At 40.1% G+C, this 25,965-nt stretch overlaps 1 protein-coding gene across 1 annotated transcript in view; it reads left to right on the top strand.

Moving 5' to 3' along the window:
- Positions 1-25,030, top strand: part of nbas (NBAS subunit of NRZ tethering complex) — a 153,615-nt gene extending 128,585 nt beyond the window's left edge. Inside the window, exons 50-53 of the mRNA XM_063902089.1 lie at positions 5,473-5,612; positions 12,310-12,457; positions 13,743-13,877; positions 23,962-25,030. Coding sequence (XP_063758159.1) covers positions 5,473-5,612; positions 12,310-12,457; positions 13,743-13,877; positions 23,962-24,237 — 699 coding nt within the window. The 3' untranslated portion in view covers positions 24,238-25,030. The remainder of the gene's footprint in view (positions 1-5,472; positions 5,613-12,309; positions 12,458-13,742; positions 13,878-23,961) is intronic.
- Positions 25,031-25,965: the final 935 nt, after the last annotated feature.

Below are 25,965 nucleotides of genomic sequence, written 5' to 3'. Positions count from 1 at the left end.
AAGACGGTGACATAGCGAGGAAATTATTCCACAGGATTTTAATGAAGCTCCGTTTCAGTGGCATTCGGCCGATTGTTTTTGAATGTGTTTGCATGGTCCTTATTATGTTTTGGTGTGTGTGTTTATGTGCATGTGGGTGTCTTCTCCTAAATGAATTGAGAGAAGACTCATGCCAGTAATTGTCAGGAGGAAAAGATGACTACACTTTCATCTGTCTTGCCCTCTCACACTCTCTCACACACACACAAAAGCAGACTACTGCAGTCTTGTTAATCTTCAGCTCCATTTTTATACTTTGATGAAGTGTGTGTGTGTGTGTGTGTGTGTGTGTGTGTGTGTGTGTGTGTGTGTGTGTGTGTGTGTGTGTGTGTGTGTGTGTGTGTGTGTGTGTGTGTGTCTCTCTCCACGTGGCTTTCTGCTCTGTCTATTGCACAGTTGCCCCAAAGCATCTCTCGTCTGTCTCTGTTACACACACATACACACACACACACACACACACACACACACACACACACACACACACACGTCATCTCTGTTTCACCCCCTCTTTTATTATCATATGCTGATAGGGCTGGACTGCTTTGCAGTTTTTAATCAGTGGAGAGATACCCTGTCCGACTATACAAGCCTTTTTGGGCAAACTACAGCACACTCTGTAATTGCTGTTTGTCATATAGAAATGGGTTCCTGTACAACTTTATAAAACATCAGAAGTGATGACATTTTAATCTGTCTTCTTAGTTCCAGACAAAGGAAAATATTTCAGATATAATATTTGTGTGTGTGTGTGTGTGTGTGTGTGTGTGTGTGTGTGTGTGTGTGTGTGTGTGTGTGTGTGTGTGTGTGTGTGTGTGTGTGTGTGTGTGTGTGTGTGTGTGTGTGTGTGTGTGTGTGTGTGTGTGTGTGTGTGTGTGTGTGTGTGTGTGTGTGTGTGTGTGTGTGTGTGTGTGTGTGTGTGTGTGTGTGTGTGTGTGAAGAACCATATATTGACCCAATATTGTTTTTCTAATGCAATACCCATTTAGAAACTTGCACCAAGTTCCACAAAAAAAAAAAAAGCATCCACTCAGGTTTTCCCTTTTCCCTGTTTTGAAAAGTAAAAGGCTTTTAAAGAAACATTCCGGCTGCTGGTAACCATTTGTCAACATTCATTTTCTTCAGCATCCCCCATCTGCTCACTTTATTTCCATGCTTCCTTCTCACTCCCCGTGTCCCTGTGTATCATTTTGCTAAAAGCATGGCTTCTTCCAGTCACAGTGGGCGCGCATGTAGCATGTGGTTGACATCATTGTAACAGCTCTGTTTCCTGTGCCAGCAGTTAAAAGAAAAATGTTTCTGAAGCTTGAAATTGCAGGCAGTGAGAGCTTGTATAGCTTTTGCTCTTTGTCACACACCGTTATGTGGAGTTGTATTGTTTCTTGACCTCTCAATATTAGCAACTCCAGTTGCAACTGGCTTAAGTGAACTGCTCTTTTTCCCCCTCTTTATAAAATAGCTTTATTTCAGCCAAACACATATTTGTTCATAGTTTTGTGTTGTGTTATTAGCTAAATTAAAATAGAAGGATAACAGTAGTTGATCATTCGGTGGGAAAAAACCCTTTACTGTTACAAACTACGTACATTTTTCAGTTGGAATTTGAATTCACAGTTTAAGTCGATGATGGATAATAGATGTAAATAAAATCAGGTTTCTTTTTTTTCTTTGATTTTACTGTCTTAAATGACTGATATTATTGAGTTATCGGTTCTTGCTGTAGCTAGCTAAATAAACTAGTTTGAGCTTAATGGATACAGTCGATGTGTTACAGCTGTTTTTTTTGTAGTTTTTTTTATGTTACCCTCTGTACAACCCAGCAAGCTAATGCAGCTAGTTAATGATATGAAGCTTGGCCTTGAAATTAATACTCTTACTTCCATAGTTAGCTAGTGCGTCGGACATGCTAACAGGTTGCAGCTACTAGAGTAAATAAACACAATGTTTAATCCGTTCCTTACCGTGCTGTTTGGGATTTTGTAAAGACAGCAACAAAAAAAAAACACTTAGTGAAAGCACTTAAAGAAATGTAAGGATTGCTTAGTTACCCTAAATTCTATTATTGTAAAGTCAATATTTTTAGTGGAGGTTGAAAAGGTTGTCCTCCACATGCTTTCGGGAAGTGGTGACTATGCAAAAAAGACAAATAAGAAATAGACAGAGCATTTATATTGCTGTCTAACTTACTAATCATTGGATGGATTGATAGAAAGGCACAAGAGGGACTACGTTTTGTAAAGAGGCAAAGGGAAGAATATATGAAGACTGATTGACTGAAAGACTATGTGTCACATCCAATTTGCCAGCTATTCTCTGCTTAGAGTTATGGTATTGTATTATGACAAGCTTGTCCCTCCCTCCCTTATTCTTCCCTCTGCCCTGCTGCACTCTGATCTTTCTACCATACCACTGAGGAAATGTAGATTTTCATCATGAGGCAACATTAATTACCGTCCTCCCTTGTTAAGAAAATAAAAGCCTCACAGCCACGTGGTAATTGGCAGAGATTTAATTTGTGGTCTACTGTAGGTGAGATTTAATGAGTGTCTCTGTGTGCAAGCGGTTGAAAGGATGTAGGTGTGTGTTTATATTTTAGACAATTGCTTATTTTTCTATGTTTGAGTACAATTTGTAATGGATTTTCCACAGAAAACATGCAATCACAATATTATCCAGGAATCCCAATGTCTGGCATACCCTTTCATTTTCAAATAATGAATAAATGTTTCCATTAAACTTTTATAAAATGCTTCAATTGCGAGAGAGTGTTCAGTATTCAGTATTCATAACACAGTATGGCAATAACAATGATGAACAGGCTTTAGGTTGCGGTTTACATTCAGGGATGGATTCGAGAGTTTTAGATTGCACTGAGGGATTTTTATAGGTAGTTAAGATTCCATTTCTGTTTCCCAAATGACCTCCATACCCAGAGGGTCCTGAGCTTCGGCTTTACTCATTTATTGCTCCATACCCCATCATAAAGCGCTCCACGACACAGCAGTGCAAGAATTTGATGTGCTGCTACTTATTTGCATGTGCATTTGCTTGTAAATTAGAATATTCAACAGCAGTGATGACTCTGAACTCTAGGAGTATCAGTACTTCATGAAGGGTATCAGCCGAAGTGAATAATGATTAATTACCAGTCATCCAGTGTAACTCAATTACAAGAGCTAGTGGATTATATGGAGCCCCACTACTGACACAAGAATAGGAGTGTAAGGCCAGTTCACAATTGGAAAATAAAATGGTTTATAAAATTCAACATCAAGATGTTTTTTTTCATTTACTTCCAAGAATTGGTGCCATACGAACACTTTTCAAAAGCAGTTTTTCAGTGTTAGCTTTCTAGGAATTAGCTTGCTTGCTAACTGTTACAAGAGTTTCTCAAGACATGCAAGAGCAATATGTGAATGATTAAGTTTACCTGCAGTGTGTGATGCATTTTTGCGCTGAAAGTTAGGGCTGTATGTACTTTATATAAATATATTCAGATGTATTTACCTACAAACAATGTATTAATGTATTTCAGTTCAGTTCCTTAGACTACATGTTGATGCGCTTATTTTTATATTTATTCAGGAACTGAATATTATTGTTATTCTTCCAATCTTAGAAGACCAGGGACATCTCAACTGCCATTGTCACTTAGTCAGTAAAACTGTCTTTTTATAGGTGTTCACTTTTTCAATCTGGGAGTCTTTCCTGTCCATGTTTTGTAAAGCTGTTCTTATTATAAGGTATATATGAGCTGTTTGTTGAATCCATGACCATTCCACTTGTTGTAACTAATTTAATTCAGTATAAAAAGGGGCCTTTATTTTTCTGCCTCATCAATATTCAGCAGTCACATCTTGTGCTAAAATTCAAATGTGCCCGCCTCCAGTAGCGGCCAGTGAATCAGCAAGACGAGGCTTTTTTGCTTTTGACTACACAATGACCTACACAGCATAAAACAACTCACCTGCATCGTTCCACTGTGGCTTTTCAACAAATATCTCTCGGGTATGTGTTTCATTTAGACACTTTGTAATAGAGAGGTATACACAACAAATTTGAAATTCAACAGGGATGAATGCAGTCATTGTGGCCACATGAGCTCCAATCAACAGAATTCAGACATTTGTTCACTCAGTGTCAAGCAGTTTGTTATTTATGTGACAGAGATATTCTTTTGAAAGCAATAATCATCATGTATGAGGACTGTTGTGCTAGTCTTTGGCATATTAACGCGTCTTTTTATCCTCCCTAAAGAATAGTGTTTTATTACCTCCAAAAATTGCATTAAAGAACTGTTAATGGGACAGTTTCATCTGCTAAACCGAAAAACATTTGGAGCTAGATCATAACCAGCGCTGAGGTGTGCACGGATTGTTTCTGTACTTACTTAGCGTCATTAAAAATCTAGTCATAATAAAGGTTTTAGAAGAGATATACGTTCACATGTTAATTCAGAAACCGTTTCTAGGGTCTTAAAATATAAAAATGAGGCCGTGTAAAGACCTTTATACTGATGAAATACAGCCAGGCTTTACATAGATATCCATTTTAATAAATTTGATCCCACCGCCGAGGCTGAAACTATGTTTTATGAGCCTGTGTGTGTGTGTGTGTGTGTGTGTGTGTGTGTGTGTCTGTGTCTGTGTCTGTGTGTCTGAGAGAGAGTGTGCGTGCATGTGTGACGGTGCCTGTCTTTGCAGCAGCCATGCTTTGGCAGGTTGTAGTTTTCCCCTCAGAAATCAGTCGCTCTCTGAACTGTTAAATCACACTAGAAGCCAACCTTTGAGAAGAAAATTAATTACTTTCCCTCCGCCTCCTCCTCGTCTCATTTTTTCCACATTAACCCTCCCTTGTTCCTTTTCTACTCTTACATACTCCCTCTAGATCTCTCTCTTTTCCATAATAGTATAGAATAAGTTTGGCCACTGGCACTTTTTTTTTAAACGATCAAATTTGACAAATGTGATATTTTGCATGAAGCCGCTGTCCCTCCTTTCAATGCCATGTTTGAAGTTTGCTTTGATACTGGCTGTCTGGATGTAGTGTTTGTGATTGCGCAGTTCATTCAGGTCCCAATTTTTGGCAGATATGCCTTGCCCACAAACTCTACTGCAATCATTAGGTTGTCAAGTTTTACCATCACAATGGAGAGCTTCGTTTGAAATCAATGAAAGCTGCTCTCTTGTTGCTGTTCCTTTTGTGTGTAGTGGAACATAATAAATCACTGCAAAACGACCTCTCAGTGGACGATGCTGGCATTTACCATCACATTTATCCAAAGCATTGCAACAGATGGCTACTCAAGTTATTGAACAATGTTCATTCATCTAATTTGTGCTTTGTGCTAAATAACCATGGCAGGCATTTGTTTTTTGGTCTCTAATTAATACGCCTGGCTCACCTCCTGTCTTTGTCTCCAACCTTGCCTCTCAGGTTGAGATAGAAGATGTGGAGAATGAGGAGAAAAGACACGCCCTTTTCCTGGAGCTGCTGGAAACTTCGCAAAAGTGGGAGGACTTTCAGCTACTATCACTCCTCCTACAAGCGTGGCCCCCCATGATGAAAGAGGAAGTGTAAGACAAATTTCTTTATCATTTTTTCACTGCACTTTGTATCTTTTAGGGTTAATGTATTGGTTTGAAATGTCGGGAAATACACTTATCCATATTAATAAAGGAAGCTACAGCAAGCAGCTGGTTAGATTAGCCTAGCATTAAGACTTGAAGTAGGGAAACGGCTAGCCTTGGTTTGTCCGGAGACACCAGCACCTCCAAATGGTCACCTTTTAAGACTCTCTACCTTATATGGTTATTCCAGACAAAATAAAAATGTAGTGACTAGTTGTTTTGCTGGTCTTCATTTTACTGGGCTTTATGCTATGCTAAGCTAATTAGCTACTCACTGCAGTCTTATATTTACCGTACCGACACTACAAAGGTATTCATTTTTTTATCTGACTCTCTTCAATACAGCTAAAAAGCCTATTTCCAAACTAACCTTGAATGCATTGGGGCCCTCTCAAAGTCTTTAGAAAATGTAGTTTTTAAGTTCAGATCCAAAATGAATGCTTTTACATTTCTGATGTGCATGTGTTTTGGTTCTTTATAGTAGCTTTAACAGGTTTTATAGTGTATCTTTATTATAAACAAAATCAGGGAACATATTGACATTTTAATGTTAGGCTTTTCTTCCAATTTTACTGACAGCAGGAATGGAGAATAGTGCCTTTTAATGACCCAGGTATTGCTCGTAGACTTTACAAGCTGGAAATAAAAACAGGCATCTTAAGGAAGCTTCAGGCTCTTGGCTTTTTGCATCAGCTGGCATCTTATGAACCTCAGCAAAGGCTGACTATAATATCGATAAGTGCCTAATGATGTGATTGCTCTTCTCCTGCTCCATTGTTCTTGATTAAAAGTGAGTGGTACTCCGAAGCCCGCCGAGACAGTGAGTTTTCCCTTCCAGCTCAATCAAAGCAGGCTTTGTTTCAAACAGTTTCGATCTTAATTTAAAGTAGAGTTCCACTCCAGTAGTTGTTAGAAACTCACAAGAACGTTCCCAAAGTTTCTTATGGATATGGTCTTAATCGTCTTTATAGATTCTGAAGACTTTGTTGTTTTGTTGTTGAACAAGATTCACGTGGGTTCATTGATCAGTTTAAAAGCCAACACAGCATCCAATGAAGTATGCCAGGGTCAGACCTCATATTGTTTTTGGTAAAATAGGTTATCATGATCCTGCTGTGACATCACTAACAGCTTAAAATGAAAAAGGGCCTGAGATAAACTTCAAGAATAAAGCTCAAAAATTGAATATGAGATAAAGTCAAATTGGGCGAGAAAAGGAAAAAACTTTCGGACATGCTAGTTTTCTTTTAGTATCTTGTGAAGTGTCTTGAGACCATCTTTGACTAAAGAGTCCAGGAGCTTCAAGGTTCTGAAAGTCCCATAGAATCAAAATCAGCTACTGAGCATTAATCGTTGCATTTCCACCTCATCTGAGGAACCGCGAATCATTTCAATAACGGATTCATACTCACCTAGTTTTTCATTGTTAGTAGTAGTAGAGAATTAGTTCATTTACAAGAAAGCTGCTCAGTGTAGAGGTGGAAACTAAATAAAAAAAGGGGGTTTTCAATATAAGGGGGGAAAAATTTGTGTTTTTCTGCATCCATTTCTCAAGAATGCCTAAGAGAAGTTTCGGTACTACTTTACAATAAGACTACCCTTATAAAGGGTTTACGAATAGTTTGTAATTCATTTTTTAAATTAGGTTGTGAACTCTTTGTAAATCATTAATGAGCTTTTATAAGACAAGAGATAAACAGGGCAACTGTGACCGGTTGCTTGGATGGGGGGGAGAATCAACTCAGTGAACAACAGATACCAAGGATGCTGGCTGATGAAGAAGCAAAGTAAGCTAGGTAGCCAATATAAGGCTTAGTCATGTTGCCAAATAGTGAGCCTGTGTTGATGAATGAAAACTAGGATAGAACTGGTTCTTAATGATTATCAAAGTGTTTACAACCTAATTATAAACCCTTTATGAATCCTTTATAAGGGTAATCTTATTGTAAAGAGGTACCAGAGTTTCTTTAAGTTTGGCAACAATGACCACTTGGACTTTAGGATGAAGTGGTTTGAATGTCGTGGTCCAAGTCCAAGGTCACTGTGAACTTTGGCTATAACTTAATGAATACATTTGCTAATTGTGAGAGTTTCACATAAATATCTGAGTAGATTAAATGAACATTTTGAACAGACATGAAAATAATCTGACAGAGGCATTATAACATGTTACAAATACATTGAAAAGGATTCAGGATCATCTAAATCATCTGTGTGTTTGTGAAGGGCAGTAGAGGTGTTTTTGAGTTTGCCAGTGTCTTTTTCCCCTGAGAAGCAGAAGGAGATGTGGGATTAGGTTTGGGAGCCACAGCTGCTTCAAGTTCACCCAGAGACTTCACTGACTTTGTGAGTTCAGTACAGCTGTAGTCAAAGCGTCCCTGCTGGGACAGTCGGCTATAATCATTTCTTTCAACTCCAGGCTGAGCTGCTGTACTTTCAGATTTAAATCCTTAACAAATGCTGAGTACAAACTCAGCTTCTGATTACGGATTTTGTTTTCTGCTCGTCTCTTTAGTCCTGCTCATTTACATCGCTGAAGTTAATTTGCTGCAACATGTATACACACAGATTCCGCATCTTTGAAGCTTAGAAGCCTGAAATTAAGGTCTGATCTGTGTTTAGTATGCATTTTGTTTTTAAACGGCTGCTGCAGTCCAGCAGTCATCATTTGGGAAGAACTAGAATAATTTAACCTTCACATTTTTTTAGTCATGGTTAAGTCATGGTTAACCTTAACAAATACGTAGCATTTAATCCTATTTTTGATGGATGTGTGTTTCCTGTGTGTGATTGTAGAGTGGAGATGTGTTTCATTGGGACTTCAAGAGGCTGTTTTATTGAGTTGCATCTTAAAGCTTATCCTTCAATGTGTCCACATAAACTGAGTCATATTGAAAGCACAAACAAAAGGCTGGCTGTGACTCACGCTGCGCCCTGTGACAGATTTGGCGAGCACACAGACACACACAGTCGAGGCAGCAGATCCTCTTTGTCCCCCTGGTGAAACACAGGAAGCAGCGCTGTGCCAAACCGCACAAGTGGGCTCTGTTTGCTCCCAAAGCTGCATCATCGGAAGGTGAAGCAGCTTGGCAGGACAAGGCGCCCCCGGTAGCTGGATGGAGAGCGGCTTCTCCTGCTGACGGACACACACAAAACCCCTGTCTCTCACTGTGGGTGGATTATAAGACAATGTGTCCCTGGTCACACATATGCAAAAGTTCAACGACCTCTCTTTTATAGATGCAGAGTTTATAGTTGTGGATCTTCTTTTAGTTGTTGTTTAGCAGCTCTTGTTAATTTGAGGCTTCTCTCTGTGTCTTTTTTGTAGTTTTTTTTGTGACTATCTTGGTCATTTTGTGTCACTTTGTAACCGATTTGTTAATATTTAAGGTATTTTTTGTCATTGATCTGCCCTTTTGTGGGTGTATTGAGTGTCTCTGTAGTGAAGTTGTGTCTCTGTGTAGCTGTTTCATGTTTCTTTGTATTCATTTTGAGTCACTTCCTGGTTGAGTAATTTTTTTTCTAGATGAAGGCCTGGGGGGTCGTGAAAATGTGGGACTCTCTGCGGTGGTAGACTGATTAAAAAAATCCACCCATGTCTCTCGTTCTTCACCTCTTCCTGGTATCATACTCACCATCTTTAATTGCAGATAAACACATGTCAATTTGCTAACAACCGTACAGTGGTGCCTGCTACTTGTCTCCGAACTATACATTAATAGTTGGGGTTGGGAGAGTAGAAGATACACATTAAGATAGTAAAACAGATAAAATACAGAGTTCATATTACTGGTTCTAAGTGACTTATTGCTAGAAACCAAGGGGGCGCATTTGAGCAGATAATGCTAGTGTTTGAACAAATATTTTTGCTTTAACTTTTCTTTATAAATGCTGACACTACCATTGGGTTAATATATATTTTTTTACATTTTAAGATGTTATTTACAAAGCATAAATAAACACATATAGATACATAAATGAACTACAACTGATCAGGAAAATGGAATGAATTAATACTGGATTAATACTCAGGTGTATATTAATTGTCAGTTCTTACTTCATCATTTGAATGTTTTGTTTTCTATACTTTACCCATGTCTCGGTTTCTAATTCACATATAGTTATTTTCTCCATTCCATAAATTTCCTTAACTAGTTTCTTCTATTCTGAGTTGAGTAGGTTATCTTTTAGCCAAATCCTTGTTATTGGTTCAACGATTTCTATTCTTTTCACTAAAAAAAAGGTAGGGACGTTTTTTTTTCCATTGCCTCTGGTGTTTTACCAAGTAATAGCGTTAGTGGGTTCTCGTTTGAAGAAATGGCCAATTTTTTTGACACTTTTCTTTTCCCAGAAGCCGTAAAAAACATGATCATGGTTGGCTTTCTGCTCACCGCATTTTCCCCAGGATTTTATAGTGACATTAGAATTTGGGATGTCATGAATTAACAAATGAAAAGGTTCCATGTGTATTCTTTTCAGTACTTTGAACTGGTTATGAATGTTCGGTTAATATAAGCAATTTTTTGTAAATATTTTTGAAAAACAATATTTTGAGATATTTTGCTGATTTCAGGTAAAATGTCCCCTATTTTTACTGCTATTTTTCCAGTGCTGATGGATGGGTGGGTGGACGGACAGATAGATACTTTATTCATCCTATTTTAAAAACTACAACCTACAAAGGGACATAAGTCTCCCTGCCATGCTCATGGTAGTATTAGTAGAATTAATCATTTCAACAAGTTCTGTCTGTCAACCTAGATCTTACTGACAGATAATGAGTCGTTCTACGGTTTCCCTTAGGAATTTCTTCATCTTGTGACTGATTTTCATAAAGATCCATGAAGGCGATATTGGCTTAGCCTCATTGGCATTTGCTGGCCTTGGTGGGAGCTCATCGTTTACTCAGCATTAGCAAAGGTCTTGAAGGCCTCCCAAAGGAGCGTGTCAACAATTTGACGCCTGTCAGTGCTGGCAGCTGGTCCCCCTGGTGTTCGGCATGTAGGTTTTTAATGTTAACTGCAGGAGTAGAGTGGTCAAACATCCTTTATCCTCGCGTCAGAATTCATTAGATTGGCTGTAAACCTCCTGATGGTTCCGTCTGTGTCAGCCACTGATTTGATGCTGTTAGTCTTATGTGGCTGATGGTTTTATATTATTCATAGCGACACACAATAGTCGGCTGCTGTAAACTAGGCATTGTCTAACAGGATTACCGTCATTCCACATACAGTTTATTATTGAATGAATGACATTACAGTATTCTACAAGTTGGAAATAATTGTGGGGGGGAAAGCAATTTATCGAAGGTTCTTTTCGTGTAAGGTTCTGGTGCGATTACAGTGGTCAACAAATTAATTGTTCACAACACTTCCTGCATAAGAATCTAGATAATGCTTCTAATGGACAATAATCCCACACAATAAGTCAAGCATTACTGTGTGATTTGTTGGTAAAAATCACACAAAATGCCAACGTTACTGTGTTATTTGTGTAAACATGTTATTTTATTTAACTGCGAATTGAGAAATACTTTAATAATGTTTAATAAAAACGGCTCAATAGTGCAAGTATGGCACATATGAATGTTACTTTTCGTCCCATCTTTGCCTTCGTGGGTTAACATTGTTGCCATCAGTTGATATGACTTCTTCAAGTATGAAAACTCCATAATCTCTCACACATTTTTCTCTGCTTTCTTTCCTAAAAGGCTCCACCCTTTTGTACTGAACCAAGTGATTTAAAATTGAATTGTTGGTACTGAAAGATTTACACGTGTAGTTCTGATCTTGTTTTTTCAGACACCGTAGGTTCCTTCCTTGTTCTGTCGTCTAGAACAGCGGTTCCCAACCTTTTTCGGCTCAGGGCCCACTTAAGAATAAAAAAAAAATGCTAAATAAAGTTCTCAAATGACTTTTTATCTCATTTATAAAAGGAGCTGCCCATCAGTAATAAACAGAAACAAGGAACTAAAAGTGAGGGGCTGTCTGCAATAGGCAAATTAATAACGATTTCATTCAGAAATTGAGAAATGCATTCTTATACATAATAACTCAGCAATATGTTACATGCATCAGATGAGGTGAGGTAAATCACACATACAATGGTGTAGAAAAAAACCGAAACATCAAAACAAGCCAAAACAAGTGCATTAAATTAATAGGCCTAAACAAATGCTGTAAGTGCAGCATGTAGGCTTAGCCAGGCGCAAGAGATCGCTTCAGCGTGTTGGGTGTTCTTTTCCCCATAACTACCGCCTCGCTGCACATTATCCCTTACTTATACACTAAGGATGTTTGTTTTTTTACCAAAACCGACCAATCAGGTGCATTATCAAGGTAGTCCCGCGGGAAAGTTCCTACCATCAACTTTCAATTTAAGTTTTGAAAACAAAAAATATATATATATTTTTTTTATGTTTTGCAAATTATTTGGCGGCCCACTTGCAATGCCTTCAGGGCCCACTAGGAGGCCATGGACCACAGGTTGGAAACCGCTGGTCTAGAACTCACTCACTGAGAAATATGTGCTTTCTTCACCTGTCACTTTTGTATTCACATGTTTCTCTCCTGTGTGTTCACCGCTCAGTAGGAGACCACACACATACACACACACTCACAAGTGTTTTGCTCTCTGTCTCCAGGGCTGAGTCCGAGCGTAACCCCTGGGTGGTGCTGACCTCGGCCCTGCTGACCCGCTGCCAGGCATCAGAGGTCAAATTAAACCTGGGTCAGCAAGTTGTCACCATGGTGCGATCGCTCTATAACACCAAACACAAGCTTCCTGCACAGGTAACTCTCCTGGGATAATCGTCTGTTACTGCTGGTGTCTTGTTTTCTTTGCAGTACTCGGAACGTTTTACTAAAAGGATGTTGGTTTTTTGTTGATGTATACTTTACTCTGCTACATTTCAGTGGAAGTTAATGTTCTTTTAAGTTCAATAAAATACTTGATCATACAGTAAGATTGAGTTAAAATATGATGCAAATTTTAAGATTAAACTATGCAATAGTTTATAAAATATTAAAAGCTATACTTGTGTGTCTCCGAAAATAGCCAATAATAAAAACATAAAATCCTCCTGACAGTAATGCATAATGATTACTTTCACCATTGATTCTTTTAGGTACCTTTTATGCCTATAATTCTAAATGTTCATTCAATTTGAATGCCTTTTATTTGTACTCTCTTGCATTACTGCTTAAATACAAGAGCTGAATTATTCTTTTACCACTTCAATACAGTTAGGAAAGTGAAAATAATAATTGAAACCGAATGGGGGAAAAGAAATTGCGCTTCAACACTGCTATCAATTTTATTGAGAAATAATAAACGCTTGTTTGAACGCAGTGTAAACCAAGCATTGCCACAATTTACCCCATATCTTAATACACAAGCCTAAAGCTATTAAGTATGTTATCCACGGCAACATGTTAGCGTCAGCTCAGTGCTCTCCACAATGTACTGTAGGCACGTGCGCTCTTTGATATCTGACTGCCCTTAATGCTATTCATGCCCTACTGAGCAGCATGGAAATGGTAAGCCTAATGCCATTCTGTATGTCTAGCGCCAGCTGACTGTGATATTAGTTTAGTGCTAATGCTATTCAGTGTGAATAGGCTAGTGTCTGCCTGGCTGTCTAATATTAGTGTGGGAAGAGGGGTGGGAGGAGGCCTTTTACTCTGTTCTGAACAGCTTTAATTTGAATCTGCTGGAATGAAACTGCCAGAGCATGGGGGAGTCAGATTGCATTGTGATATCCATATATTACTGGATAGGACCGCTGTGTGTGTGTGTGCGTGTTTGTGTGTAGACCTTTTTAAAAGTATTATGTGCCTCCGTGTCTGTACAGTATATGCACATCGATTAACCTTCACTGTTCCTCGCCCACTCTGTTCCCTCCGTCTCCCGCTCTCCCCTCTGTTCTCCCTCACTCTTTCTTTCTCTGTTTTCATCCCACTTTTTCCTTTATCTTTCCTACTCCTGCTTTCATCCCTCCATCCTCACATCTATCCATTCATCTACCACCCCCTCCTGCCTGCCTGTCACACTCTTTCCCTCTCTCCTCCTCTCCAGTGTATCGGACATATTTCCACCCTGCTGCTCCAGAAGCAGCCGAGCCTCCAGCAGCCTGCGCTCAAACTGATGGCTGAGAGTGGTGACGAACAATTGCTGAAGCTGACTCTGGATCAGATCAACAGCATGACCCCGGTAAGTGAAGATGTAAAAGTCTGCGTGGTCTAGATTCAAGCAGAGTCCTCTTCATGGATCACAGTTTGAATGCAGACTTTTTTTTCAAATCAGTTTATTAATTTGCCTCAAAAACTTTAGAAATAAGGAAGAATTCACTTCACAACTTCCCAGAGCACATGGCCATGTCTTCAGAAATCCTTTTCTAGTCCAACAACCAAATGTTTTCCAGTTGTTTTTATACAAATAAATAGAAAAACAGCAAATTGTAGCAAATGCTCATATGTCAGCTGCTGGAAATAGAAAAAGTTGGCATATTTTTCTTGATAGTTTCAATGGATTTTTCAAAATTGCCATGAATTAATTAACCGTCAATCAAATAATTTGAAGGTTATTAAACCTGTTCGACTTGGGATGCCTTCAGGTGAAGTTATGTCTACTTGTTTCTGGATGTTTCATCTGAAATATTTTAAGAGACCTCCAAAAAAAGTGTAATTTCTACCTCAAGCTATTGTAGATAAGATCCAACATCAGTATTGTTTCTCTGTCTGTATTCAAATAAATACTGTTACAGTGTTGTAGCTGGCCTCAAAGACTTTACATTATAGTCTAAAAAATACCAGACAGAATAGAAAATGTGAAATACTGAAAACCTGCAGGCAACACCTCTTCAACGGTGTAAGAATCTCATCATTTAAATAAGCCAGCGCTCATCCACTTGCTAACTGTCCTTTAGTTGTGGGAAGCCCATCGGATAAGAGAGCAATAGTTTAAGACTGTGTGGGCCGCTTTCCACTGTTCCCCATCAGATAAGCAATTGTCACAAAGTAGGCCTCTCAGACCCGGTAGACCCTCTCTTTGTTCCGGGATCAGATAACAGAAAGCCGGTCCATTAAGTGACAGAGCCTCTATTAAATGAAACATAAAGGCGCCTATATATCGGAACACCTGGGCAAAACGCTGCTTTTATCCCGCCGAAGAAAGCGAGCGGGTTTTAGGAAGCAGGTTGCTGAAGGGGGATACAGAATAGATGTGTGATTTAGATGTTGGGGGAGGACATCAAATGGAGAGGGTGTTTAGAGAGAGAAATGGGATGAGAAGGGAAATTACAAAGAGGGAGCAAATGTATGAATATGTAAAGTGCAAAAGACGGTGGTGAGGATATGGCAGTGTGCCTGAAGAGAGGATGGTACGGGAGGAAGGACAGAGAAGATAAATCAGTCAGAGTTAGAGAAGAGGGTGCGTGAATGGAGTGAGAAGGGTAGTGTGTCAAACAGCTTTGAGAAATAATTCTGCCTCTGCAACCTAAGAGCTGAGAGAACAGGGGCATGTTCAGAGCAGTGTTCCTCTGAAGATAACATCGGCAGAGACAGAGAGAAATTGTCTTACATCTAATACATCTGATAATGTGCTCACTGTGGAGCTGCATGCATGGGGGTGTGTATCTCTCTGTGTGTGATCCTGTGTTGTGTTCTCCACTTATTCTCTATATGTGTGTGAGCAGTCTTCGTTGTCTGTGTGTGTTTTAAATACAGTTCAGTGTTTCAAACTGTTTTACCGCATCTATTCAGTCGAATTATATAAAAAAGGATAATTGATTTTGATTATGATACCCGTATAATCCAATTCCAGTACTGTACTCTGTACGGATGTAGTTGTCCTTAATGTTTTAGCTAGTATTGTGGCACCAGCCTTGTCCTCGCCGTGTGAAATGGTCTAGAGCTGCCACTGCTGCTTGAAAGTTATTTTTATGTAAGGTAGGTCCAGGGCTTGCTGTTCCACTAAAACCTGTTTCATATTTAACATGAAACATAGTCATGGGAGTCCATTTTATGTATCAGATCTAGTTAGTTTGAAGGCTTATCAGGCAACACAACATCACACAGTGTTTCATAACACTCTGAAGTCTGGAAGGTTATGACCCTGCAACTGCGAGGTGGGAGGTAAAGAATAGAAAAATACAGCACATACAGAATAATGCATAAGGATTATGTATCTGCATGTATTCAATCGGCCCCAGCGGAAGCTTGCCAGAAGAAGTCACTTTTTTGTGTTGCTTGATCACTTTGGAAACCCTGCTGCATCGCTGTACTGACCTGATTCAAATGAATGATGGAGCCTTGCCTAAGTTGGTCTGAGCATGGCTTAGGTCAGTGTGATGCTGTGACTAAACAATTGTACCAAACCCTGAGTTTATGACAATGACAAAAGAAACTATAATTGATATGGATCAGCTTTATCATGACATGGCTGATACTGAGTCTGCCTAATAAGGTTGCATTGGTTGCAATATCAAAACAGGCATATGGGTTATTTAAACATTTGAATTACAAAAGGTTATCGGACTAATCATTTGTACATTTTAAAACATATGTTTTAGACCCTTTAAATGATTGATTTGGTATCTGCTTTAGTTCTAAACATTTGATTAAAGGGCTCATTTTTCACTATCATTAGCAAATTTAAGATGAAACGAGAGCAAAATCAGTTCTACAAATCGACTGGACTTGTAGCGGCCAGCCATTAAGAGATCAGTAGTTCTCATCAACGGGGGGGCTCAGAAGTTATAGATCATAGTCAAGCTTGGTCGATCAGAAAATCCAGGTAAGTTAACTGTCGAAGCTTAACTGTTCATCTACAGTTGTTATAATGAAATTCCTGTTGTTTCATCCCTTTGGTCACAGCTGGTTTAAGATTTGAATGTCCTTCTTCATTTATCAACCTGTCGTTTAATGTCTACATTAACACTGGTTGATTTTAGCCACAATGCATCATAATATATTTCTTAACGGCAAACTGTGAAGCACAGCGCTCTTGATAGCATACATGAAAATGACACGCCACTCTGTGTGATTGACAGACCTTATCTTCAAGCATTTCCCCAACCGGTGTGTGTTTCCTGGCACTCTGCTCTGTATCTGATGTCATAGATTACTGTGCACATTGTTTTCCCCGCTATCAACACATATTTTTCACAAGATGGATGGCCCTGGATTACCCCCAAAAAAAAGAATTGTTTTTAATTAAAATGGTGTTATAGAAATCCACTTGAATGAGAAATGTCATTTAGAAGGCTGTTGCATGAGCATCAATTTTGCTTCACACTAACCGTGTCTTGCGTTGTTGTGGAGGGAACCATCGTGGGAGTTAAAGTATAAGGGTGGATGGTGGTGGAAAGGAAAAAAGAGAGGAATGGGAGTAGAGTATACAATTCAAAAGGGAGACAAAGAAGTAGTAGAAGGAGCAGGTAATGAAGAAGAGGTTGTATTGTCCTCGATGATGCAGGAAAGTGTGCAGTCTTTTTTTTCTATTCACTCAGAGCTGAAAGAGCCTCACTCTTTCTCGCCTTTTCCACTTTCTCCCTCAAACTCCCTCTCTCCTATTTCGTCCTTTTCTACCCTCTCTGCTCCTTCTAGTGAAGATGTATGTGCCATGGAGGAGCAAAGGGGAGCAGCGGTGCAGGGAGCCAGGGGTTTACACCAGTCTGACAGAGATAAGAGGCTGATGAGAGGCCAATAAGAATGAGCTGTCAGTGCAAATGTACAGCATACTAGATACAGCTGCATGTTTGCACATATATTATACAAAGCTGTTCCAAAACACATTTTTAGGACTCCTTAAACAGCTATGGCTATACTCAGAGAGAGCAGAAAAAACTGAGCATGTATAATGTATGGACACAACCTGTAGCTCCGTGCCTTAATGCAATGTCCGAGTGAAGGGGCTGTGAATTGTGTGTGTATGTATTTTTGTCTATCTGCTTGTCAGTCTTGGTGTCACAGTGGGGCTATGACTAAATCAGCTCCGCCATAACCCAACAACACCCCCCCATGCCTCAGGTTTTCAGGTCCCTCATGGCGCAGAAGCTGGTTACTATTGACTTCACTGGACTAGCCTTTACACGGTGCCTTTCTAGTTTTCCAACCAATCAGAGTGCTTTTACCGCTATACCTTTTTCAGAAGTAACGCAAGCAGGAATGGGAGAAATACTCCTATACGATTACCAATCAGCTATAAGACATGTACCGTGAATCTCTTTTTCCTGATATAAAACTAATTTAGCGTGATTACATTTACTTTTAATTACATTTAAGTGCTCATTTTTAATAGTTTTTTTTATGCTGCAGTTTTGATATCTGCAAAGATTAAACCTGGAAGTTGAACACAAACTATTCTTGCTGGATCTTGGATTTTACCTAAAATAGCAGGACGGTTTCACCATCTGCAGTGAAAATGCATAGACCATAAGGAGGAAGATTGCTATATAACTATTCTTAATGGAGAGCTATAACTAGAGGCAGAAGACGACAGTTTCATTCAAAATAAAGTATCTCATTTATCACACTGTTATTAAGGCATATGGAAAAAAATAACAGATGTGACCTCTTATGTCATCTCCAAAGAATCACTTACACCTTTTTCATCTGCCCAGTGAAGTGAAGACACTTTGTGTATGTGAGCATGTGATGGAGTGATTATGAGTCTAATTGCTTGTTTAAGTGGGCTTGTTTACAGCTTTTGTGCCATATTGGCCCTGTTAATCTAGCTGTGTTTGCTTGCAACGGAGTGTGTTGATCTCTGATTTGCTCCCTGAGTGTTTGTGTTTCTGTGTTTGTGTTTGCTCATGTGCGTCACAGCCCACTTTTTTTTTTTGGCTTCACAGCTTCTTCTTCTGTCACTTTCAATCATGTCGCGCTGTAAGCAAGGAACGTCTGGTGCTGTGTATGCGTTTGTGTGCGCTCAGTTTGGTGCACCACTAAAGCCTGTGGACAGCTTGGATGGCGGGATGGGAAGCAGAGCCTGAAGGAGAGGAAAGGAGTAGAGAGTCAGGCAAGGAGATAGTTGTGTGTTGTCTGGCATTCCAAAGAAGCTTTATGATTTAAATGATAAAAGAATGCTCGGCCATGCATTATGTATTAGGCATTGTACGTGTACGGTAATTCCAATTAAGCTCTCAGCCGGGTTTAGCTCAGGGAAAGAGAGGGGGCGGAGGAGGACGTATACAGGAAATGAGAGACTTGCAGAGCTGGAATTGAAAACAAGGGTGTTAAAAATTGATCTGACCAATCAGGGAACATTTAGCGACCATTGAAAGCAACCAGGAGAGACTACCGTAGCTGTCTTTTTGAGGGAGAGACAGCAAGAAATGAATAGGGGATAACAAGAGCGAGAGTGAGGGTTGGACATCTTATGGCTGCAGTTTGATGTGTCAGTTCCCTTGTCATGCTGAGTGTTTGTTCATTCAGTCACGGCACACACACACACACACACACACACACACACAAACATGAGACAGAAGATTCCTCTTTCGCTTCGCTTAAGAGACAGACACAGTGTTGTTTGAACCTCAAAAGAGGATGTGGAGGGGCTTTTAACCTGGCATGCGCACACACACACGCACACCTGTGCTCAAAAACACATACACCGCAGGACAGGTTTTCAAGCTGTTGACCTTTGAGAAAGAAAGGAAGGCATGATGGATGCATTCCCTCCTCAGTCAGATTCTGTTTGCGATGAACTGTTTGTAAAGGCGAGGGCCCAGACAGACTGCCGGGGAAAGTTGGAGACTCAAAGAGATAGAGGGGTTAGGAGGGAGGAATCACAGCAGGGGGGGAAGCTGTAGGGATGGATGTACAGTAGAACAGGTTGTTAGCTCTAGTCGACTCAGAGGATGGTGTCTGACAGCAGAAAGCTATAAATTCAGTTTGTGATGCATTTCAGCTACAAAGGTTATAATCATAATGTAACAAATGTTGCAAAAATAATAATTTAAAGCAATTAAAGTTTGTTTTTTAGGAAAAAGGTTTTATTCTCTTTCTTCCTTAAAGAATTGTAAGAGAATATCAATACAGCTCATACCTCTATATTAAATATGAAGCTGGAGCCAGTAGAATGTAAGTAAGTTTAGCTTAGCTTAGCTTAGCTTAGCTTAGCTTAGCACAAAACACTGCAATCAGTGGCAAATTATTAGCCTGGCCCTGATAAAGCCACAAGTGAACTTAAGGTTTTGTACAGATTAAAGAAATAAGATATATCTGTGTTAATTTGTGGTTTTAGAGCTGCTAGTAGAACATCTTTGTTTGGTTTGGTCAGAAACAGGCTCGCTGTTTTACCCTGTTTTCAATCTGTTTGCTAAGACTGTATGCTGAGCTATATACTGTAAGGGAGTGTAAGGATATTTAAAAGAGCAAGTTTCCCAAAGAGTTAAATTATTCCTTGAACATGCAGAGATCGGAATGTTTTTTTGATTTTGATATGATCTTCGGTCGTCGTGATGACATGTTCTGCTGAATAGTTGATGAATGAAAGTAATCAAAAATCCCTACCGTGCTTTTGCAACGTTTCACAGTATGAAGGAGTAGAAAACAAAGCTGTCCTTGACCTAAAGTAGCTGCATTTTTCAGTAGCTGCAGAGAGATGGCTGTTATTGCAACTTGAGTGAAAAATATCAAGAAAGGATAATAACACGGTACACAGTACTTACAGTACAGTTAATTATCATTTGAACTTTGTCAATGTACTGTTAACCAGTAGGTGTAATCACTGGGCAGAGCTGGTCATGCTTTTAAAAGAACATAAAGTTATCTGCTGCACTCTGATATCAAGATTCCCCTCCATCCCTTTATCTCTCTGCTGCACCTTCACATCTATTTTCAGCTGGAATGTCAATCCAACTGACTCCGAGACTCAAATCTGCTGTCTCTCTTGACACCGTCAAATCGTAATAGCCTGGGAGGTGTACGTGTGTGTGCGTGTGTGTGTGCGTGTGTGTCTAAGTGTGCAGGACCATGCCTGTGCCCCTGTTTTTGTTCTTTTCTCTCTACCATAACAGAGTGGATGGGTCAGTGTTTGTTTACAGCATGTATGTATTCCTATGCTCAAATTGGTCGTGATCCAAGAGTAAATCTTTGTTCTTTAAATGAGCCGCGCTAATTTTCAGATTTTATATGTGTATTTTGTGACTCTACTGTGTCATATTTCTATGCTTTAATGTTCAAAAAGCTCTTTATTTCTCTCATACTGCATGTTCTGGAGCACTTATGTTCACCCTCTGTCTGAAACCAGAGCCCAATCTACTCCGATTGGTTAGCTGGCCGGCTCTGTTGTGATTGTTCAACCGCTTAAGACATGTCCTTCCCCTTAGCCTGTCACATACAATGTGTTGGAGTGCTGGCCAATAGAAGCTTGAGTGTTATGTATTGATGTCACTCTGTCACGGACGTAAACAAAGGACTACAATCGCGGCGTTTCAGGCAGGGGGGAGTGTGTAGGAGAGAGCTTTGGGAGTTAAGCCTTTGCAGACCATTTACATGCACAAACCCCTATATGACACACAGCATAATGGGGCCCCTTTAAATCTGTACGCATCCCATGTAGCCCAAAGTCACTGGATGTGATAATACAGTGCATGTGTGTGCTGTTAGTCTGTAAACTGCTCTCCTCGGTCATGTGGTATTCTTTCACACAATTGGTCTGCGTGTACAGCCCTCATCACAGCCCGACCACAGAAAGGTGATTCAGTGATTAGCACGCCTTCAGGTCAAATGAAGTCAGATGTATTTGTAAAGCTGTTAATCACGCTAATAGCTCTAAAGGGCACCATGAGGCCACTTCCAGCAGTCAAAATATTGGAGAAAATGTATTGTTCATTTCATTTTTGTCCTTCTGGAGCATTGGCTTTGGAAATGGCAATGTCATTACATGGAAGAGGTGGGCAATTCGTCCCATTGCACCAGAGGGTATTTCTCCTTGATAAATCACATAATTGATTTTCACAATAATTAACAATTAACTTGCTGTTTAAAATCATTTGCAGTATAATCGTTAATCATGGACACCTCATGGTTTTACATTAAAACAATGTGGTTGGGATAATCTGGATGTACACTTTTTGTCTTGCTCACAGTCTCATTATCTAACCGTTGAGTTTCCTCCCTTGGCTTTCTTTATTCTTGTATACTGTCACTGTGTTCCCAGATCACAGGAAATACTTTGTTGAGTGCAGTATTATCCTAACCAAACGATGTGACGGTTAGAACTTTGAAAAACGTGTGATAAACAAATCATCCTCTGCTGTTTTGATGACTTTAAACTTAAAAGTCATCTTCTAAAGAAATGCTGCTTCAAAAAAGGCCAATGTTCACGGCAGTTCCAGGAAATGGCATGTATTACATTTGTTCTGTGCTTCTGTTGAGCCTCCAAACTCAAACGTTTGAAATGTTAAGATGGTTTGAAGTGCCTCTCCTTGGTTCTACTGTGCATTCAGCTCTTGGAAACAGTTGGTGCACTTAAAAATGAATGCATGCCTTTCTACGCTCCAGCTATTCTCTCTCCGTCATACATTTTCCACAGCCTGTCCCCTCTGTCTTCTCCATTCTTTGCCCTAATTCTCATTATAACCGGATGACCTCCCCGTCCACCTCTCTCCGAAGATTCAAAAACGCCTCTGTCTGTCTCCTCTGTCTCGCCCTCCTCTCTCCCGCGGCTTGTCATGATTCATCTGGTCCTCTCTCTCAAAGGAGGGAAATTAAATTATTAGTCATGCATGACATACTGTCTATAACTGTTATATGTCAGCCCTCTCCCTTTGGTGCCAGAGCAACCAGGAGCTTTTATTGTGTTAAAATAGTAAATGCGTCCACATACAGAATACTTCCACAGATCCTATACATCTGGGGATGCAGTTTTTCTTCAGATCTGCACACATTACCACAACATCAAACTTATTTTATGTGCAATAATTCCACGAGGGGACGTTGTCATTGTCAATGACAACAGTCGGATGTCTCTCGTGTGAGACGTCCAGGTTCGCTAATATCCATCATCGCAGTTCAAGTGGTCCTTTTTAACACTTTTATGTCGTCCTTCAAGGAAAGAAAAATGGAGCGAGGCAGGACGTGGGATGAGAGATTCTTAGAGGCGAGGGGGAGAAATTCATCCGTCTCTGCCCTTCTTTTCCACTACAGAATAGACATGAGCTCCACATTTATAATTGATCTGCCTCAGCTCCAGAAATACCCTGACAGGGACTCACTGTTGTTTTCTGTGCACTTTTTCTGTGTGTGTGCGTGTGTGCACATATGCACGTATGCATGTAAAGTTTTGCAAGTGCAAGCTTAATAATAGAGACAGCAAACAGGTGAGAGGATGCAGAGAAGATGGGCTGAGTCACCAAGCCTCCTCCCCGCCCTCTGCACTCAGCCTGGCTTCGTGGCCTGTGAAGCACTCACAGCAGCCCCGGCGGCATTTAGCTGTTTGAATTTGCATGCAGTTCATTGATGTAAAAAGGCGTAAAATGGGATTAGACATTACGTAAAGGTTTGTTTATGGCTGTGCGAACATGTGTTCAGAATTGTTTTGGTAACAGAATATTCTCAAAGCTGCAAAGAACTGCAGGAGGCACGGTTCCTACGCAGTAAGGAAAAATTGTGTTTTTCATGCTATTGTGCTTCTGTGAGATATATACAAATTCAGAACTTTGAAAAAGTAAATTGAACATTCTTTCCTTTAAAGGTGCAAGGTACAGTGATTTACATTTACCTGAAGACAAATTGAATGACATTGCACTGTTTTAGCGTAGCACCTTAAAATATATTCTATGTATTGAACTTTTTTTTATCTATGACCTAAATCTACTAAGAAGTCTGGGAATTTGAGTCTGAAATGAAAAATGTATAGGATCCCTACGTGTGTTTGATTTCGTGCTTGTGTGCATTCATGTGTTTAAAGGCATATGCCATTGGATTGGTGGTGAGCCACAGGGTCAATGCATGATTTGACCCAACACTCTGACATCATCAGGTTTCTTCAACCATGTGGCATTGTAATCACGCAGTCTGTAAATTCTGCTGCTGCAGCAGGAGGTTAAATTGCATTCTTTCTACAGGTCGCTATCGCAAATCTAGTCGTCACTTTGAGGTTTTATCAGCCAGTGGGTGTTAAAAGCAGGTCTGCTGAATGATAGCAGATCATCTGGCAAGAGAAATATTTGTTTAAATGAGAAAAATGATAGTACAGGGATGAAAAATCTTAAAAAGGAAAGTTTCTCCTGACCCCATTACCACATGTGTGTTTACTTTCCTCCCTCTTCTGTTTTTTCCTCTAGGAGACGGCTTCCTCCTGCGATGCTGAACTCCTCTCGTTGCTCCTGGACGCCGGGCTCCTGGTGGGCTGCGTCGCCTCAGCCCTGTACCCACTGCTCAGCTCCCACATGCTGTCCCACCAGCAGGAGGGAGGCTGGGACGTCGAGAAAGCGGCCTCTGAGCTGCTGGCGACGGGCCATGGCCCCGAGGCAGGCTCCCTGCTGCTGGCTCACCGCGGAACCCACCAAGCCCAGTTCACCTTCAACTCTGCCTTGGCTGTTTTAAAGAAGTGGCTGTGAGGGAAGACGGGGAAGGCAGTCTGGAAGGTAGCCATGAACAGCGGTAAGAAGATTTAGGAAAAGAGAGTGGAAAGGGGAATGGAATTAGATTAAGGTCTTAAGAAATGAGCGTTGGGCGCGAATACAGGTGATAAGAGGCCGAACCTCTGCATTTTATTCTGTAATTGGGTTCATCAACTGCAGACACTTCAACAGCAGCTGCAGTATCTACCTTGAAGGTAAAAGAGTGGATACCTTTAATACTGAAACATCTGCTCAATTAGAAACACACACACACACACACACACACACACACACACACACACACACACACATGAATGCTGTCTCTCCGTCATGAGTGAATGTTCACACTGGGGGCTGATCACAAAATGCACTTCCTGCTTGCATGCATTTGTGTGTGTGTGTGTGTGTGTGTGCTATTGTGTTCTAAAATAATTGAGCAGTACCCGGGAAGCAGTGGGTGTATATTAGCCTATTGTTCCGTGACAGGTTTGCCTCTTTGACGTCCCACCGTTAAACACCCTGCCTCTGCTCCATTGTTTTACCCCTAATAATGTCTAATTAATTCCTTCTGAACAAATTAGCCCCGCAGCTGCCCTGTTTTGTGTGTGCGGGTGAACAAATACCAAATACGAGCACCGACCACCGGTGGGCTAATGATGATGAAGAATACATTTGTACGTGTGTGTACGCACACACAGTGATGCTGTCAACCGTTTGTTTCACTTAATGCGGGTTTATTTCTGTCCCACCTTTACTGCCTGAAATAAATAAAACTCTCTTGGCACGACAATGAGTTTGTTGTCCTTTCTTTAGAAAAGTGTTGATGGAAAAGCGCATCGCTTTATTCAACGTCTTTGCTTGACCTTGTTCACTTTTCAGTTATTTCAACTTTTCTTTTAATTAAGGGTTTTATTACAAAGATATGTGTTGCATTTTGCAGTGAAAGCACTCAAAATGTTTGCATCATAATTACAGCATTTTATCATTTTTACAGAAGATAATTACAGCACTCTGAACCCAACATCCAGCTTGTTCTTTTTCTTGCTCTCAAATGCATGTTTTTGTTTTGTTTCACATATTTAATCGTTTTAGTAAAGTGCTCTCTGGTCAGCACACGCATATCCATAGGGAGTTTGGAGCAACCAACTGCTTTTACCTACTGTCCTGTCACAAAATGCATTTGTTACTATTTTTCTACTGATAATTACAAAGAAGGAATACATCTTTTGAGAAGCAGGGGGAAACTGAAGGGTGCTAGGAGGAAAAAGTGGCTGATTTATATATATGTATAAATACTTTAAGGTACCTGGTCATTTTTAGGTTCATATTTGTGCCTCTATTGTGACATGTTTACATACTTTAATGTTCATAAAGTGCTTCATTTTCTAATACTCCCTGTGCTGCAGCTCCTCTTTTCCCCCTCTGCCTGAAACCAGACTGAGGCTGGCCGGCTCTGTTGAGATTGGTCAACCGCTTAAACATGTTAGCCTATCACGTACAATGTGTAGGAGGACTTTGGAGTGGAGTGGACTGGAGGGATTTTAACCTTTGCAGACCATTAACATGCACAAAAACCAATATTAAAAACTACAAGTTGGAAAACCCCAAAGCATGATAGGGCTCCTTTAAAGCCATTGCACATTTGAGAATATCTCTAAAACTGTATTATGGAAGAAATTACAAAAGTCCACCTTTTCTACCCCTCTGTCTCTTTTTCTCTCCAAC

The sequence above is a fragment of the Eleginops maclovinus genome, chromosome 15, assembly GCF_036324505.1.
Source record: "Eleginops maclovinus isolate JMC-PN-2008 ecotype Puerto Natales chromosome 15, JC_Emac_rtc_rv5, whole genome shotgun sequence".
Taxonomy (NCBI): domain Eukaryota; kingdom Metazoa; phylum Chordata; class Actinopteri; order Perciformes; family Eleginopidae; genus Eleginops; species Eleginops maclovinus.
Note: the sequence above shows the minus strand (reverse complement) of the source record. Positions and strands in the feature narration are given on the sequence as shown.